This window comes from Triturus cristatus, chromosome 12 (assembly GCF_964204655.1).
Source record: "Triturus cristatus chromosome 12, aTriCri1.1, whole genome shotgun sequence".
Lineage (NCBI taxonomy): Eukaryota > Metazoa > Chordata > Amphibia > Caudata > Salamandridae > Triturus > Triturus cristatus.
The window spans coordinates 494,915,565-494,935,358 of record NC_140595.1 but is presented as its reverse complement, the minus strand read 5'-3'; the positions used below and the strand labels follow the sequence as shown (position 1 = coordinate 494,935,358).

General features: G+C 46.2%; 1 protein-coding gene across 5 annotated transcripts in view; it reads right to left on the bottom strand.

Annotated features, from left to right (window-relative positions):
* Nucleotides 1-14,581, bottom strand: part of NKD1 (NKD inhibitor of Wnt signaling pathway 1) — a 209,712-nt gene extending 195,131 nt beyond the window's left edge. The window contains exons 1-3 of one of the 5 annotated variants that reach the window (XM_085638632.1): nt 13,625-14,581; nt 13,443-13,475; nt 12,746-12,894 (exon numbers count right to left, since the gene is read on the bottom strand). In XM_085638632.1, coding sequence (XP_085494758.1) covers nt 12,746-12,894; nt 13,443-13,475; nt 13,625-13,649 — 207 coding nt within the window. In that variant the 5' untranslated portion in view covers nt 13,650-14,581. The remainder of the gene's footprint in view (nt 1-12,745; nt 12,895-13,442; nt 13,476-13,624) is intronic. The other 4 variants (XM_085638636.1, XM_085638634.1, XM_085638633.1 and 1 more) reach the window with 4 other exon arrangements.
* Nucleotides 14,582-19,794: the final 5,213 nt, after the last annotated feature.

Genomic DNA, 19,794 nt, shown 5'->3' with positions numbered 1-19,794 from the left:
AAGGCAACAATCGTGTTCCCAACTTAAATATTGTCTACGCAATCGGTAATGGCCTCCAGTCGAATGTAAACATTTAGAACGCATGCCTTTACAACGCAGTTTTTACATTGCAACATCCATTACAACACATGATTTTACATTGCATGCCAAAACAACTCATTTTTAGAAACTGCATTTACAATGCATTCCATTACAATGCATACCATTACAACGCATACCATTACAACGCATATTACCTTTAGGGCAAGAGTAAAGCAAGTGTTGGATAGTGTAGGGGTAAAAATTACTATTTCCACTCCAGTGAGTGCAACAGTAGGGTAAGTGTTGGATAGTGTAGGGGTAGAATTTACTATTCCCCATTACTTACCTTAGCATTGTAACGGCATGCGTTGTAGTGACATGCATTGTAGTGACACGCGATGTAATGGCTGCGTTGTAATGGCATGCGATGTAAAGGATGTTGCGTTGTAATGACTACGTTGTAAAGGTAGTGTGATGTAATGACTGCGTTGTAAAGGTTGTTTCCCCCTCCAGTCTCACCTGTCCAACCACAAAATCACACCTGTATAGCTCAGTGTGAAAGGTATTGTTACCCAACAAACCAGCATGACCATGGATTATACATGTATATATGAACTGAATGCATCCCCTCACACCACGTCTGGTACGCTGCAGTCTTGGATGGAGCACAGTATACAATACCCAAAGCATATCACCACAAAATGACTTTGAAAATCAAGTGGCAAGGCACCTGACATCTGACAGCACTAAGGTGCAATAGGAGTGGCATTATACAAATTCCAATGAAAACATTTACTTGTTACCGAATTACTGGTGGCCAAAATGGTCTGCCACCTTCCAACCTTTTCGGCAAAATGTATCCACAGTTAGGTGGTTGGTTTTAATTACATTGCAACAATGTGTCTGGTTACTATTTGGAATCACCTTTAGGCGAGGCAATCCTTTTTTTACTTATGGGACTTCATCTCTAAACTTCAAATTCCTTCTTCCCTTTTCTGAGACCCACTTTGTAGTAATGATACTAATGCTAATATGAGAAATACAAAAGTGACAGGTGTGTGTCCGACCCTGTAGTGCTTGAGCTGGAACAATGTCACAGTGAAGCTAACAATGACCCCTATTGGACTTGAGATTATTTCAAATAAGACACAGAAAAGCAAATACATGTTGAAACCAAAGGACTACAATGACCAGAATTCACTTGTGCATGACTCTAAATCAGTATAAGCAAGCATTGTCAAAGCCAATAGGTCTTGCCTTTTTGACCAATAGGGTTTGCCACTGCTTTTTTCAGGTGCGGTGTAACATTAGTGAACTATACAAAGTCTAGAGGACAACACGCAGACATGGAGGATATTACAAAGGGAAAAAAAAACAGAATGATGTTTGTGTTGTGATTTATGTAATGGCTGCAATTGGTGTGACCTCGTTACAAAACATTTCAGGGTTAGATTTTTTACTTATGTGATATGTTCCAGTTGCATGAGCTACCTAAAATAAGCCCTCCCTGTTAGAGTGGGTGATGACAGTCCCACTGGTGTCCCACTGGACCCTGTTAGCTGACACTAACTGGTTGAATTGAGGTATTCGTCCCCTCAGCCTAAGTGGTCTACTTAGACCCACATAGCTATTTAGTTGGCCAGGTCTACTCTACCTGGCACATTCTGCTGACATCACGCAAAATAGAAATAGAAAAAATACTATTTTTTTCTAAGAAAGTGTCATTCTGGCTGGTGTAATCAAGTGATTTAGTCCAACAGCAGAGGCTGTTGGCAGATCTAATTTCCAAGGAAAATATTCAGTTGCACAAGAGGTCCACCTTAGGGTGGACCAGCTGGTAGGTGTCATCCAGCCTCAGCGGGAGCATGCTTAACACCAAAACTCCACTTCTTCACCCACCCCCCCTTGCACAATAAGTGGTATTGTCCCACCAAAGGCAGTGGACAGTTCTGCCTTCTTGCAATGACGACTCAATGTATCCAATTGTTTTGGCCCATTTTCAAAGATTGGTGTATATTGTTTTTTGTAACAAATACGAGAAGAGTGGTACTGTCCTACCATGACGGCACAATGTCTCAAAGTGGATTGTACTTAAAGCACTGTGCAGTTCTTTTTAAAAGGCGGATATGTTTTGTTTTATGTAACAAATACGAGAAGAATTCTAATGAAAAGAAAAACAAGCTAAAATGTTGATGCTGTCAAAACACTCAGTATCCGTTGGTCTATTATGAGGTTAGCCATTCATAAATGTTGCTTCAATTAGAAGTATAGTGTGGCTGCTTAAATAGGAGGATTTCAATTTCAAAACAGCTTCCGTGGGAATTAAGGTTAAATTACTCCTGACAAGGGAGCCATCTGTGCAGCGAACACCTGGTACTAAGTGGGGGAAATTAGAAAAAGAAGAAGCCTCCCATTGTCCAAAGCACAGAGGGGGGACAATGACCCATCGGAAGAGGGCCCCAGGGACCAGGAGTCAAGCATCCATTGTTCCTTGAGAGTGCCCCCTACCGGGAGTCAAGGAAGGGTAGCTTGACGCGTGAATACATGGCAAGTGTTTCAAGAGTGGCAACCCCTGAGGTTTCAGGTGTAGTTTCACATCTTATTGAACATTACGCGACACACCACTCCGTATTTGTAGACAGTATCAAGATCAAATTTAGACACAGATTTTGATCAAAAGGTTTGTCCCTTCTCGTAGAGCATATATGCATCTGCTGTCTTTATATCTAAGTGGAACTCTCTACATTAAGAACTGTTACACTTAGCTCTACCTAGTAAATGGGACTCCATCTGCCCTCTTGCAGCACACTGACCTGTGCAGACATACATCAGCATGCCAACGAGCCCCTGCCCCAAAGAGCCACAATCATACAATTCCATTAGAAGTGGCGTGAAACCTTCGCCTTCATAGCAGATGGACAGCTCTTCTACAAGAGTGCATTGATCATATCAAAGTCATAGCAGCAGACTGGTGTTGTTACTTTTGTGCAGCAGTGTGATATGTCCCCATAACATGAGGCTTATACTCTACCCATTATAGGGAAGAGTAATACTGCCTTTGTAATAACAGACTGATACTGTCCTGTGACAGAGTGATACTGTATCAGCTATAATAACAGTAGAGTTATACTGAGACTGGAACAGCAGACAGATCCTGTCCCCATGAGAGCAACATAGCAGTACTGTTCCCACAACACTCACATAATGTTCCCAGTGCTGTAACAGTGATGCTGCCCCTATAAAAGCAGATTGTCACAGCTTCCATGACATCAGGCTCAATCTGCTCCATTTTAACAGAACAGGGACACTGTGCCCCAAATGGTAGGCTGGCAATATTCCATTATATCTCCAGGGTGAAAGTGCCCCCATAAAAGCAGAATGATGCCAGTCGATGCCATCAAATTGCAACCACCCCCATATAATTAGGCTGATATCACTCTCATACCAACAGACTGGTCACCATCCGTGGGCAAAGGTCAACTGTGCCCCACCCCGTAACAAAGGGCTGACATCGCCACAGTAACTGTGAAAATCCCACCCACGCACCGGAAGTCTGACACAAACCTCATAGCCGCATATTGATGCCACTGAATCATAAATAGCTTCCCGTCAGTCTGGTGGCTCATATCACCACATACTAGAAGCATGTTGTGGCCCTGTCACAGCAGACTGGTACCGTCCAATCACAGAACACTAAAGCTTCTCTGTAATAACAGGCCGATAGACTGAATAACAGTAGATTGATACCGTCCCATACCAGTCATATCAACTCAATAACATGAGAGGATTGTTACCTCCAAAATCAGTAAACGGTTATTTCCCCTAAAGCAGAAAAAAACCAATATATCAGTGCTGCCTCCACAACAGGCAACAGATATTGCCCTCAAAATAGCGAATGATAATGACCAATAAACAGGAGCGCGATATTAAGATCCCAAACAGTAGGTTAGTCCTGCCTCCATTACTGGAGATTGATAGTAGCCTAAATCAGACATTAAAAGTAATAAAACCCCATATCTGTGGATTGATAGCAGCAGCGTGATACTACCGCCATAGCGACAAATGGTCCACCTCACAAGATACTTCCTCAAGAACAGCAGGTTAATGTTATTGCATAAAATAAACGTATATCTCTCCATAACTGTGGGCCGTGCTGCTCCAAATGAGCAAACAGAGGCTAACAGCATTACCATAATAGGATACACATGTCACCCCCAAAAAACAGCTGACTGGAATTCCACCAGTAACAACAGACTGATTCTGTTTACAAAACCCACAGATTGATACTGCCCCATGACAACAGACTAATACCGCCCACAACAGCAGAGTAACATCAACCCTATAATAACTTATAGTGCCAAATAACAATAGAGTTATGTTACTCAACAGCAGCAGAGTGGTGTGACTGTACAACAGATTAGTGATATCTACCCAACACCGGAAGAGCGGTACTGTTAAAAGAGGCAACCCAACACCGGAAGAGCGGTACTGTTAAAAGAGGCTACCCAACACCGGAAGAGCAGTACTGTTAAAAGAGGCTACCCAACACTGGAAGAGCGGTACTGTTAAAATAGGCTACCCAATATTGGAAGAGTGGTACTGTTAAAAGAGGCTACTCAACACCGGAAGAGCGGTACTGTTAAAAGAGGCTACCCAACACCGGAAGAGCGGTACTGTTAAAAGAGGCTACCCAACACCGGAAGAGCGGTACTGTTAAAAGAGGCTACCCAACACCTGAAGAGCGGTACTGTTAAAAGAGGCTACCCAACACCAGAGGAGCGGTACTGTTAAAAGAGGCTACCCAACACCAGAAGAGCGGTACTGTTAAAAGAGGCTACCCAACACCGGAAGAACGGTACTGTTAAAAGAGGCTACCCAACACTGGAAGAGCAGTACTGTTAAAAGAGGCTACCCAACACTGGAAGAGTGGTACTGTTAAAAGAGGCTACCCAACACCGGAAGAGTGGTACTGTTAAAAGAGGCTAACCAACACCGGAAGAGCTGTACTGTTAAAAGAGGCTGACACTGTCCCATAGAACCGTGCTTGAACTACTATGTCAAACACAAAGTCTTCCTTGTGTGTAGCAGAATTATACTAACACCTGAACAGCAAGCACTCACTGCCCACAAAACAGCATACTGGTACTTTCCCTTTAAGAGCAGACTGTGTCTAAATACAGCATGCGGATCCTGTGCCTGATCTGAAAGGCTTGATTCTGCCACCTAAAATAGCAGACTGATCATACTCCTGTCCATCAGAGTGATAGCGCCTTCATAACAGCATATGGGAACCGGTTCCATAAAAGCAGATCAATACCGCCATATAATATAATACGGATGCAGGCCCAGGGCAACAGGCTCACAGCAGGTGGATGCCAACCACATAACTTCAGACTGAAACTGCCTCACAACAGGCTACTGATAGTAACTTCTAATGCTGGAGGACACGTACACCATGATGTCCACAGGATGAGAATGCTACTGAGAGACTAGCAGTCTTTCTTCCACAGAAGACTAGCCTTGTATATTAGACTGGGCCTCCTCCTCTAGATCTGATAATGCTCAGAGGCGCGAGGCACACTGTCCTTTGCTGAACCTGGAGTGATTGACATGCAGCCTGACCAATGAATACAGGCACATTTTCTTTCTCCTTTGACAGGTAAGATTCCCCCGCCCACTTCCCTGAGTACACTTAAGGTGACAGTCTGTGTGGTCTCCGGCCTTATTGCTGCTTCACCACAAATAAAGTCAGCGAATCTGCCTGCCCAGTGCCGTGTGCCCATGAGTCACGGTAAAAAATGGTGAAGCATTCACTTGAGCCCAGTTTGTGTTTTTTTTTAAAAAAAAATTATGAAAGTCACACTCACGGCTCTTTTTAAGGGATTATTTTTCTATTTCAATAGAGGGCCGACGGTTTCAAAGTATGTACCCCCTCTTGGAGGTTACCAGGCAGCCTTTGCTCCGCATGAAGCTGAAGTTAAGCTGCGCTCCCACGCTGCATGTTAGTCTGAGAAAGCCCCTCATTCCAAACCAGGGCTAACAAAACATTTTCAGCGCGCGCAGCCCTCCCGCGGGCCCCCCGGCCCATGGGCTACTGAGGTCAACGCCTTTCCTGAAACCATGCAACAAAGCAGCCTGTAAGGGCTGCGTTTAATGTGTGCGCCTGCACCTTCCACCAACGCAGCAGAAACAGCCCCTTCTCGGATCACTGGTGCATTTAACACTTGTCAGGTACTCCAGTGGGGGTGTCAGAAAACGCAACCATGCGAGGCAGCGCTTTGTTCTTTCCCTGCCAACACTTGGCGTGAAAACCTTCAAAAGAGTTCCGTTTTTTTTTAAGGGTCTGGGTTGGGTCGTGCACAAGTCCTGGGCACCCGGCAAAAACTGCTTTTAAAAGTTCACCACAAAACTGGACAGCTGCGCCTATAAAATGAGGCAGCAAGACCGGCCCCAAGTCAACAGTCACACTTTGTGCCTATCGGGGTCCTCGCACTTTACCATGTGTTGTGCTGTTCTGGGAAGCATGCGGCTTTATCTCTTAACAGAAGCAAATAAATAAATAAATGCAAACAATCAAAGGGTCCTCGACGCGGGAGGTTGTGAAAACAGGACAGCTACTTTTCTACCCAGCAGATTCAACACCCAACTGTTTGAAGTCAAAAGCAACAAGACGATAACAGCCATCAGCTTACAGAAAAGACACCAAAGAACGACACAAAGGGCTCAGACACCGCCCAGAACGTGGGAAAAACAATATTGTACAATTAGACAGAGAAACCGGGACTTCGAGGCACCAATTCCTCTCTGTCTTTTATGTAAATACTCGGAAAGCATGTTCAGCTGAAAGGCAGACTCCAAATTAAAAATAACTTATCACCACTAGGGCTCAAGAAAATAAAAGTCACACTCAAACTCAAACATAGCGTTCAGCCAATCAATGCGAATAAGAAAACAATAGTTCTGTAACCCCCCACCTCACCAATCCCCTATAACATAATGCAATGTTCTGCTGGTCATCGTGAAACAGAATACACCATCATGTAGAACGTCAACTTAAGATCAAAAGACAACCATATTTGACACGTTTGCACCACTGGTGTGGTTAACAGTCCAAGCCTTGTGTGTTTTAGGGACGGAATGGGTTTGCAGATACAGTTGGTGCGTGTACCATTTTGCCTGGTCTTTTCATAGTCACAAAACTTTGCAGCCAGAGATTCAGCATAATTCAGCCATAATTCAAAAGTAACCCAGGGAAGTTCCTCTGTTAAGAGACCCCTCAATTCCAGCCTCTCGGGTCGAAACCACCCCCTTCTCACCTATTTACGTTCTTTAGTCAGCAGACATGACATGTTGATCAAGTACTAAAGAAAAGTAGGGGTACACAGAATAGTAGGCAGGTGGGTGGTTGACAAACGCCAACTTTAGATTTATTGTTAAGGATCATTGGCCGTTAGTGTGAACACAGACAGCAAAGGCGCACTTCTTCACACATAACTTTAGCTAATATGAAACATTGGGCGAAATCTGTACATTTTCAATATTTTACGGTAATGCCAGGTGCTAATTGTCCCTTGTCTTCCAGTAGCTGGGGTTACATCTTGAGAACTGTTTTTAGACCCACTTTGACAGTGCAGCAGTCTGCTGACCTACTGTTACCAATTCTTTAACATGTGCATAGAATGGACGTTGGCTCCACCCAGAGGACTGACTCCTTCACCTTATGTTATTGGATTTTGGGTGTATCATTCCGTCTTCCAGGGAGTTCTTATACTGGACTGCAGGAAGGGACTATTTTCAATCTGAGAAGGGCACTCAATCATCACACTGTTTTTTCCTCATAAATTATTTATCTTTAATATGTATTCAAGTCAGAAAGTTATTCATTTTGTGTGATACTTTTCCGCAGCACTGGCAAAGCGAGTAGGGCGGGTTTTATTGTGATAAACAGCAATAATGCATGCAATGCAGGTAAATAGGATTTGGGAAGGTTTGTGTTTATATTTGTTGCACATTAAAACCAGACCGATCAGCTTTGTCAATGCTTCTTAATTCCTGGATTGACGGTTTGTCAGGTTTACTGTCTGGGGTCATTGTTAAATTCAAGTTAGTGTATATTAATCATATCACACAACATCACTACACTTGAACGGTCTTTCACTGCAGAGACAACATGGTAATAACAGAGGAAAGGAGCCTGGAACCAACGCTGGGGGTTGGTGTTCGGGTGTGTTGCTTGTCATGGACAGGAGAGCGCCACAGATCACAGCAGTGCCCCTCCTCTGGTGAAGAGTTTCTTGGACGGTTAGATCGCCATCTTGGAGGGTTTGATCTCCACCTGGCTGTGTTTGCACTTTCAGCGCAGCCAACGGTGTGCATGTCATACCAACACAACCATTGTCCCATGAGAAATCAGGGGCATGGCTGTCCATGGTGCAGCAGGTGCGGTGGCACCGATACACGGGGTCATTAGGAACCCACTTCTATCAGTGGCTGACTTTTATTACAAAACTAGGCGACTGGGGCCAGCTCCCTAGCTTGCTACGGAGGCCCTGCTCGACCACTTTCAGAAACGTTTAGTTCAGTTGCTCCGCAGACTCTGCGGTGCGAATGTGCAGTCGTGAGGCGCAGGGGCCCGGACCGCTGCGCTGCTTAGACCAGATGCAGCTACAAAATCCCTCTCTGAACTTTTTCAGCTATAAAAGAGGCCCTTTTGAAGGCAGACACTGGAGCAGGGACTCGGGGCTCGTGGCTCAAGTTACATGTGCAGCGGCCAGGCGTCCTGGCAGCGGGAAGACAAAAACGCATGATTGAAGACACTCTCTAATTATCACTCACTGCTCCGGTTCAAAAGGCACCAGGAACCAAAAACAAGCTTTAAAGGAAAAGCAATCTTCCCGCCCCCGCGAGTTCTGAGGTAAAGAGTGACAGAGAGCAGATGTTAGACAAAGGGTGACGAACGGCTTCACTGACAGGGCAACACGACACCAGAGCATGGCACTGTGGTCACACCACACCGGACTGCATGGTGGCACTGCACGACACCAGAGCATGGCACTGCGGGCACACCACACCGGACTGCATGGTGGCCCTGCACTGAACAACACAACACCAAGCATGGCACTGCGGTCACACACCACCTGACTGCATGGTGGCCCTGCACTGAACAACACAACACCAAGCATGGCACTGCGGTCACACACCACCTGACTGCATGGTGGTCCTGCACTGAACAACACGACACCAGAGCATGGCACTGCGAGCACACCACACCGGACTGCATGGTGGCACTGCACTGAACAACACAACACCAAGCATGGCACTGCGGTCACACACCACCTGACTGCATGGTGGCACTGCACTGAACAACACGACACCAGAGAATGGCACTGCGGTCACACCACACTGCATGGTGGCACTGCACTGAACAACACAACACCAAGCATGGCACTGCGGTCACAACCCACCTGACTGCATGGTGGCACTGCACTGAACAACACGACACCAGAGCATGGCACTGCGGGCACACCACACCGGACTGCATGGTGGCACTGCACTGAACAACACGACACCAGAGAATGGCACTGCGGTCACACCACACTGCATGGTGGCACTGCACTGAACAACACAACACCAAGCATGGCACTGCGGTCACAACCCACCTGACTGCATGGTGGCACTGCACTGAACAACACGACACCAGAGCATGGCACTGCGGGCACACCACACCGGACTGCATGGTGGCACTGCACTGAACAACACGACACCAGAGAATGGCACTGCGGTCACACCACACTGCATGGTGGCACTGCACTGAACAACACAACACCAAGCATGGCACTGTGGTCACAACCCACCTGACTGCATGGTGGCACTGCACTGAACAACACGACACCAGAGCATGGCACTGCGGGCACACCACACCGGACTGCATGGTGGCACTGCACTAAACAACACGACACCAGAGCATGGCACTGCGGTCACACCACACAGCATGGTGGCACTGCACTGAACAACACAACACCAAGCATGGCACTGCGGTCACAACCCACCTGACTGCATTGTGGCACTGCACTGAACAACACGACACCAGAGCGTGGCACTGCGGTCACACCACCAGACTGCATGGTGGCACTGCACTGAACAACACAACACCAAGCATGGCACTACGGTCACACACCACCTGACTGCATGGTGGCACTGCACTGAACAGCACAACACCAGAGCATGGCACTGCAGTCACACCACACCGGACTGCGTGGTGGCACTGCACTGAACAACACAACACCAGAGCATGGCACTGCGGTCACACCACACCGGACTGTATGGTGGCACTGCACTGGACAACACAACACCAAGCATGGCACTGCGGTCACACCACACCGGACTGCATGGTGGCACTGCACTGAACAACACAACACCACAAAAGTGGTTTGATGTCTTGTCAGGGGTAGTAAGCGCTATATAAATGCAATTACAATACAATACAGCATGGCACTACGGTCACACCACACTGCATGGTGGCACTGCACTGAACAACACGACACCAGAGCGTGGCACTGCGGGCACACCACACCGGACTGCATGGTGGCACTGCACTGAACAACACGACACCAGAGCATGGCACTGCGGTCACACCACCATGCATGGTGGCACTGTAGTGAATAACACAACACCAAGCATGGCACGGTGGTCACACCACATCGGACTACATGTTGGCACTGCACTGAACAACATGGCACCACAACAGACAACAAGACATCACGTTAAACAACAGAATGCAATATTAGAAAACATGATGTAACACTGTGCAGTATGGTACCACCGTGTGCACACCAGGGCAGCTCCACAGAGGACTACACAACAGCAGAACATGACCCAATACAATGCCATCACACTAGACAACATGATACCACACAAGACAACACAAAACTGGACAACATGGCAGCATAGCACCAAGGTCAACACCAGGGATCCACATAATACCATCGCTTTGGACAACATAAAACATGGTGCCACAACGTACAACACAACATGGACATTACACTAGAAGGTATGAAGCCACAGTGGAAAACGTGATGGCACCATATTAAACAACATGGCATAACTTTGGTTAGCATGACATCACAATGAACACCACGGCATCACACTCGACAGAATGACACCACAATAGACAAAACGTCACCACAGAAAAAAAACACCATGGCCCAGCAATCTATGATTTGACACCAACTTAGCAACATGGCACCACTCTGGATACCCCGATGGCGCGACACTTGTCAATATGGCACCAGACAAAATAGTGTGGTACAAATCTAAGTAACACGGAACCACGAAACACGAAACCTCACTAAAACATAACACTAGACTGCACCCCATGGAACAATGTGGCACTAGTCAAGAAAAACAGCACCACACTGCACAGGCAGGCGCGAGACTAGACTGAAAGACACTGCACTGAACATCACGGCTACAACAGACTTGGCAACATGGTGACACTGTCTGGCTTGACAACACGGCACACGCTGTGCGAGACTAACTGCCACGTTAAAACGTTGAGAAAGCTCCAAATACCGTACCTCGAGACTGACAAAGCACATAGGTACGTAGTTGTTCTTAGTACAGCAGGTGCAGTGGCACCGGGGCTCTGGGTGTACAGTGCCTATCTCACGTCAATTGACACTATTGTTTGCTCTCGCACAAGGAGGTGGAGGTCCCATTTCCTCCTGCTTGCACTAGGGTCCATGGTGCCCCACAGAAAGAGAAAAGAAAAAACTGTAAATAGCCATGGCAAAAAAGTCCCGAGTTTCAAAGCGCAGCCCTTCCTGCGGGCGGAACATACACTTGGCAACCGCTGTTTGTTGAAACCAATATCCACCTAAAACTGTTTCTTTGCTAATCACTCTGCTAATAGTCTAATCACACGGCGTGCTGCAAAAACTACAAGTTAATGGGTGCCCTGTCTGAGTGAGTGTATTTGCGTGCAGAAAAAAACACACACTTCACGGAGGGCAAAGAGAGAGAGAGGGGTGGGGAGGCGCAGGGGGCTCGAGCCAACAGCATCCTGAAAGGAGCCCAGGCTACCCCCGGCCCCTCCCCCACTTCAACGAACCCCACAGCGCACCAGGACAGAAACTGGGAGGCGGGGCGGGGGTAGCGCGCGCGAGAGAGAAAACTTCCCACACACTCTAGACAGATGTTGAGTGCAAGAGGGAAGAATCTTATTGCCCAGTGTATGCGCACCACACTGAGAAATACTAACATTTGCTGAGAGAAAACATTATGTTTATACAAAATAAGTTGCCACAAAAACGAGAAGTCCCGTTCAAACTGCATCACGTAGGCATTTTTTCAGTCACGCAACCTGCTCTGCTCCCCATACTGAAATGGCGGTGCTATCGTAGAAAAGGCACTGCAGTCCGCTAAATTACTATCCACATGGTATACATATCGCTGCAGAAAAGTTGTAAAGAGTGTGCCAAAACTCTTTCTCAGAGTCATTAAGTGTGTATGCTGATAACCAGGTGGTGCTCTGCCATGTAAAGCGCTGCTTAAGATGAAATGGGTTACACAGGAGTTTAGAAATACTTTTTTGCCTGAGAACTTTCAGCAAAGATGCTTCCGCAGCCCACTGCAAGCGCGCGCTGTCATTTGAAGGTCCGCGCAGACACAGACATACTACTGACTGAAAGGCGAGACTGGGGGGCATGTGTTTGCCCCTACGTACCCTGGAGTGGTTGAACGCGCAGCCAGCCTTATGACGACAGACCTGGTTCTGGGGTCCCGAGGAGCCCCCACTGCCCGAACATTTCTGCTTCACCATCCAGTCTTCGATCCCCTTGCGAGCCAGGCAGGCATTCACCGCAAAACTGTCCCCTGCGAGGAAACAACGAGACAGGCACTTCAGGGCTTCGGTGAGCTAGACCATGGGAGCAGAAACACAGCCGCGCACCGTGGCCCCCCAGCTGCAGACCCCGCGACTTTTAACGGACCTAGTAAACTCGCTAGTCACCATTCACTTTAAGAAATGCATCTGCGTCCGCTACTGCTCAAAACTATCATGGACAAATGCATTCAGTGTCAAAGTTTAAAAAAGTGGTTAAACTATACATTGTAAAAAACATTTTAAAAGATTGACAGGATAATGCTATTAATGTGGCTCCACAATTGGGTGCAAGTTCCCATGACCACGGGTTCCTTCCTCCTGAGAAAAAAATAAGCACTGGCCAGCGTTTTCATGTGAAGTGACCCATGTTACAACTTTGACAAGCGGGGAGCCAGCGTAGGAAATAGTGTCTTTAAAATGAGGACAGGGGTGGGGGTTTGAGGTTGACACGAAAAAAAGAAATTCAAACTATTCTAAGCAAAAAGAAAAGTTTGCCGAGGAGAGGGGGTGATTGGGGGGAATAATAAAGATGTCGTACCTTCAGGACTTTCTCTGGGTTTGCACACAGCAGCTGCCCATCAGGTCCGTGGAAGAAGGGGTAGTGGGTGAGATATGCAAAAAAAAAAAAGATAAGGGGGTAAAGTTAAACTCGGTTTACTGCATGCATTACATGATGAAAGACAAGGGAGAAGGCTGGTACAACGAGAAAGAAACACTGACCATGCTTGGAGTGAAGTTTCCCCATTTCTCTGCATTGGTTCGCAGTTGAGAAGCATTGGACGCCTCTGCTGTGGATGTTACAGTCGAGGATTCCTTCGCTTTCCTTTCCCTCTTTGAATTTTTTTTCAGTAATCCATTCGGGCTCCCTTCCTTCCGATTCCCCGTAAGCAAAAATACAAAATCATACCCAAAAAAGAACGCAAAAAATACAGAATCCGGGTCGAGTCGGCGGCACAGTCCCCCTTGTGTTCCCCCGATCAAGTGTTTTCCTCCTCTCGTCTTCCCAAGACAGAGGCGGGCACAAAAGAGCTGCCTTCTCCCACCAGGGAGCTTGATTGACACCTCATTGAGATTAGACCACTTGCAGGCAAGCCTCTGCTCCTGCTATTGGGCTCGGCGGCACATGAAAGAGAACAAAGATCCTTTTGGAGTCTCCCAAAAAAAAAAAAAAAAGGAGCAGCAGCCAGTGCCGCATTTCACTTCCAGCCTGCGCCAGGCTGGAGCAGCAGAGCGAAGAGCGAGCGAGGGAGTGAGCACAGGGGCAGGCAGCCTCCGAGCGCTCCGAGGGCAGCCTGCAGCCCGAAGAGGCAGAGCAGCCTGCCCCTCGAAGAGCCACAGCAGGCTGCCCCCCCCCCCCCACCGAAGTGCCAGAGCAGCCTGCCACCGAAGAGGCAGAACAGCCTGCCCCCCGAAGTGCCAGAGCAGCCTGCCCCCACCCCCCAAGTGCCAGAGCAGCCTGCCCCCCGAAGAGGCAGAGCAGCCTGCCCCTCGAAGAGCCACAGCAGGCTGCCCCCCCCCACCGAAGTGCCAGAGCAGCCTGCCCCCCGAAGAGGCAGAGCAGCCTGCCCCTCGAAGAGCCACAGCATCCTGCCCCCCCCCCCCCCCCACCGAAGTGCCAGAGCAGCCTGCCCCCCGAAGAGGCAGAGCAGCCTGCCCCTCGAAGAGCCACAGCACCCTGCCCCCCCCCCCCCACCGAAGTGCCAGAGCAGCCTGCCCCCCGAAGAGGCAGAGCAGCCTGCCCCTCGAAGAGCCACAGCAGGCTGCCCCCCCCACCGAAGTGCCAGAGCAGCCTGCCACCGAAGAGGCAGAGCAGCCTGCCCCCCGAAGAGCCGCTCTGATTAAAAGCGGGTTTGTTTTTGGGCTGCTGGGCAGCTGGGGAACGGTGAAGAAGATACACAGTGCCCCAGTCACCCGACTAGAATTTCGTTATACAGGAGCTGAGGAAAAAGGGGGGTTAACTGAGCGAAGAATTCTTTTCTCAAAAAAAACCCCTCAAAAAATCGCATGTGTAACAAATACCCCTCCCACGAAGGCAGCCTCTATATATGAAAAATAGTTTTTTACAGTGATATTCAGTATTTGAAAGTGGATGGCCCTAGCTCCAAGAAGCATTGGCCTGTTTTACCTATCTCCCTCAAGAGGCGCTACACTTATTACCGCCGCAGACTCTGGTTGAGATCGGATTGCACAAAGTGCAACGTGACAGGCAAAGGCTACTGTGCCTTTAGTGTTTATTTCTTCCATTAGGCCGGCTCAAAGTGATCTCTTACTGTCCGAATAGCGCACAGAGTCCCAAGGAGACTGATTTGCCCAAGAGCAAATAGATGGTTGAAGTAGGAGAACTGCGAATACAACCAGAGACGTTTTAAGGCATGGGCAAAGTGGGCTCTGGCCCAGGGCCCCAGCCTTTCAGGGGGGCCTCTGATAGAGCTTGCTCTGTTCTTCGGAGAGTCTTGCCCTGATGACCTTTAATAATTCTTAAATAGATTGTTTAAAATTCATTTTTCTATTAATTTATTTGTAATGTGGGTGATGTGTGAGAGTCTGTTATAGTCATTTTGCAGATTGATATGCTTGTTATGTGTATAAAAAAAGTTTCTTTCACATAAAACAGAAATGGGAGGGTGTCACAGAGATTATTTGCAGTAATATTAGTGAGCTGCTGCTGTGTTACTCTATTGAAAACACGTCACTATCCCTAAATATTACATGTAAACACATTTTGAATCTGGACAAGTGTACCTGTGCACTGTTAGTGACCTGGCCAAAGAGGGCACACAAGAGCTGAAACTGGATCATAAATTCAAAGCTGTTCCGAACAGGGGCCCCCAAAATACGTTTGGCCCAGGGCCCCCAAAATCCTTAAGATGTCCCTGAATACAACATACCACTGCTCTCTCCAAAGTCTGTTCATTTACCGCCATTTTAATTTGGTGGATACAGCCATGAGACTATGCACTGCCCGCTCCCCAGGTAATGTTCATTGAAAAAAAATAAAAAAATAAATGAAGGACATATTTGACCAATTGAAGGAGGTCGTGCCACATCCTGCCAGTGGTGCAGTTCGGGTTCCTCAATTTCCCCCTACTACCACGGACAGAGTGATTTCGCAGTCACACACACACATACACATCACTCACTGTTGGGGCCCATAACACCAACATTCATTCTAATCAATCTATCCGTGCCACTTTATTCAGGAAAAGGGAAATAAAACATTTAGTTCCGAACTACACTGCTTTCCCCTCGATGGGAACTTTTTACTATCATCACCTAACAGAAATCCCTTTCTCCTCCTCCCATCAAGGAGAACAGCTAACTTCGCTGATGAATCATTTAGTTGTATTTAGTTTAATGACTCCTTAATTCTCTGACTCAATTAATAATACATTTCAATTGAAAGAACAACGCAACACATAAATCAATTTAATCTTTCTTTATCTAAATTAAATGCAGGCTAAACTTAATTAGCTAATTTCATCTTTTGTCATATTTACCTATTCTGGCTATTTGTCGTTTTCTAAGTCAGAATCTGGTCCTCAGTAAAAATCGTCAAAGTTCTGTTTTATCATGCAGCGTCACCGTCCTCTCCATCAGCATAACATCAGGATACTGGATATGGTGGAGTGCGTTCAGAACGACCCTCTCTAGTCTACTAATATTTATACTAAAAATTTACATTCAAATGTTACAAACTTCTTTTCCAGAGCTTTTCATTGGTCAATTAAAGTACATCTTAGTTCATCAGGAAACATTCGATGTCGTTCCCACAGGCTAAAAGTTCCAAAACAAATGTATGGGAACGATGGCAATTCATGGTTTAGGTTGCAACAATTTATGTTGAAGGGTTGGCTCTTCGCCTGGTACAGCCTTGATGGGCACAGCGATGACAGTTCACCGGCAGGTCGCAGCTGCTGCGGTTTGCGCAGGCACGTTTCTCCGTTCACTTCATTGATTTTACTTCGTAAGGTCTGATTCAGTCGGCGGCCATTTTATAGCAGGCCCAAATGGTCAACTTAAGCAAAGAAACATAAAAACGTCATTAATACATTGAAATGATTAAACAGTGTTATTTCCCTTGCTAATACCCATATGTGTATGCATTTATCTACACAATGAAACGGTTCAAAGCCAGGGGGTCATAGGGAGAGTTTTAAGACCACACAGGGTTGGATCCCCAACCAAAGTACCAAAAAACAGCAAGAAACCCTGAGGTCTGAACAAACTAAATGAATAAGGTGAAAAGGTGAAGTAAATAGCACAGACTAGGCCCAATTGAATAAATCAAGGGGCAATCCCTTTTAAGGACGTAAATCCCTCACTCACCCTAGGTGACATGCTTCATCATATGGGATTCTCCTCCCAGAGAAAAAAACTAGTTTCTCTGGGGGCTACAACCCCCTCTCTGAGAGGGAGGAGCTCAGGGATGTTTTATCAGTACTCAGCACCAAATGCACCACTCAATTTATATAATACAAATGAGTCCAAGTCCTCAGAGTAGTACGTATTCCAAAAGTTCTTCTTTATTATTCAATTTGAAATGTGATTTTTTGACAACAGCAAAAACAGCCGACGCGTTTCGTCCAACTTTGGACTTCTTCAGGGCTGCAACAAATTTATATACAAAAAACGAAAATGAATGACATACATAGAGACAAAAGCACAAGCAACAAATACAATACAATTATAAATATTAAGAAAAGCACTTTGGACACAAACATATTGTTATCAACCTGTGACAGGCTCATATGAGCACATCATATTGCGGCTAAAAGGCTTCAGAGATAAACACAACATAGCAGTAAAATACTATATACATTGAACTGTCAAATCAGTGTATTAGTAAGATATCAGGGCACTCCTCACCATATGTCACATGTTAGGATGCCCCTTGAATTATCACAAGGGAAGCGAAGGAATGGAGAACAAGAAAGGGAACAATAAAGAAAAGGAGAGTCGTCACCCAAGGTAAAAGGTGCGGAGTAAGCGAAATAAGCGACGCATGAGAAGGGGATTTTAAAGAAACCCGTAGAAACAGAAAGAAGTGAGGTAAGGTGATGACGGTCAAGTAAAAGGAAACCAGCTAGTGATGTCAATTAAACACAAAAAGTAAGAAAGAGGAAGAAAGTGACTACAACCAGATAAAACGCTCAATCTGTACCCACCTAAGATAGTAGGTTGAATAAAAAGCACATATGGTTCTGATTAGCTCAATTACAGAGTCTACCACGATCCAAACGGATATAGTATATCCTTGGTATGAGATCACTGTCCCTGAAAGGGAAAGCAGGTCACATCAGAGGCACTATAGAGAAACAAGAACATTCTCCAAAGCTATTGTCATATAGAGGTCAAAGTGTAATCCTACTTACTGTTTAAAAATAGAAATGAATAGTATTGATTAGAAGTAGAGTGTGCAAAAACGATGATCCTTTGCCATCAGTAACAAGCCATAATGGGATAGTGGGTTTGAACGTAAATTCCTCAAATGATAAGGGTGAATCTGTCTTATCGTAGGATACCTATGAAGGAAGGAAGGGACATATATGAGGCATATTTCTCGTTGGCGAGTATATGGGCGTCCATTACTCCTCTAAGGTAGCGCCCTCCCTGTATTTGAGGCATTAATCGTTTGGTTATTTCCAATTATGGATTTATGTTTGAGGGTGCCTCCCCTCGTGTTGGGCTGGGCTCTTTTAACACTCTTACTGCCTTTTGGTTACTCATGTGACTATGAGATATAGTCACTTTGCACATCGCTGCCGACTTCTGGAAGCGATCTTCACTTTGGCCACTTAAAGATGGCGGCGCACCTCGGATATACTTTGGTGGAGACCGTCGTTTCTTTATACGACCACGCACGTATTTTACAAAGTCTAAGATGGTTACTACTTTCAGATCCTAACCCTGTTCATACATGGGTCTGGACGGCTCACAGTGGTTACGCCTAGAACGGCAGTGCAGGTTTGTAATAACATAAATTACGGAGACATTGGATTTACAACATACCGCTGACAACACAAATTGAACCAAGGTTTTATTAATTACTGTGCTGCTCACAGGTGATCCTATATTAATCTGGGACATTACATCAGGTGTAGTATAGGGTGTTTTTCACACTTGTGATTAAAAATATCCCGTTTACGTGACGATACGGGCAACGGGTTTACAGGCTTCTTTCTCCATTCCAACATGGCGACCGGCCTATCGATGTTTCTTCCCTTTGGGAGACGCCTGACCTGTAGTTTGGATTCCCCGCACATGGGAATTGCTTTCAGGTGTTTCCCATTTTAGCCTGATACCTGATACTATTTAAACAGGTTTTTCTTTACAAGTGGATGTCGCTGTTACCGGACGGGGCGGACGCCTCCCTTTGATTTCGTTTTGGATACTGAATCGGGTAAGAAGCTGTCCAATATGCCTCTACGGAGGGTTATGGTGCATGATGTTAACAGCGCGTTATGGACAGTCATAGAGGATATGATTTATTTGCTTAAATGGCCGCTACGTCCTGGAGACTCCACGTTTGCTAACGTGATACTTACAGGATTTTTGGTACTTTGAAACTTGATGTGCGCAGGAAAGGCTTAACTCATCCCTTATACAAACATTTATGTTTTTATCACACGCTGTTTTACTCTTGTTCACGGTCTTGACTCCTAATGAATTTGGATAGCTTCTCTCTGCCGTTCTCATTTTTATGGTAAACGCCCATCCCTCTGAAGAAATATGCCTCATATATGTCCCTTCCTTCCTTCATAGGTATCCTACGATAAGACAGATTCGCCCTTATCATTTGAGGAATTTACGTTCAAACCCACTATCCCATTATGGCTTGTTACTGATGGCAAAGGATCATCGTTTTTGCACACTCTACTTCTAATCAATAC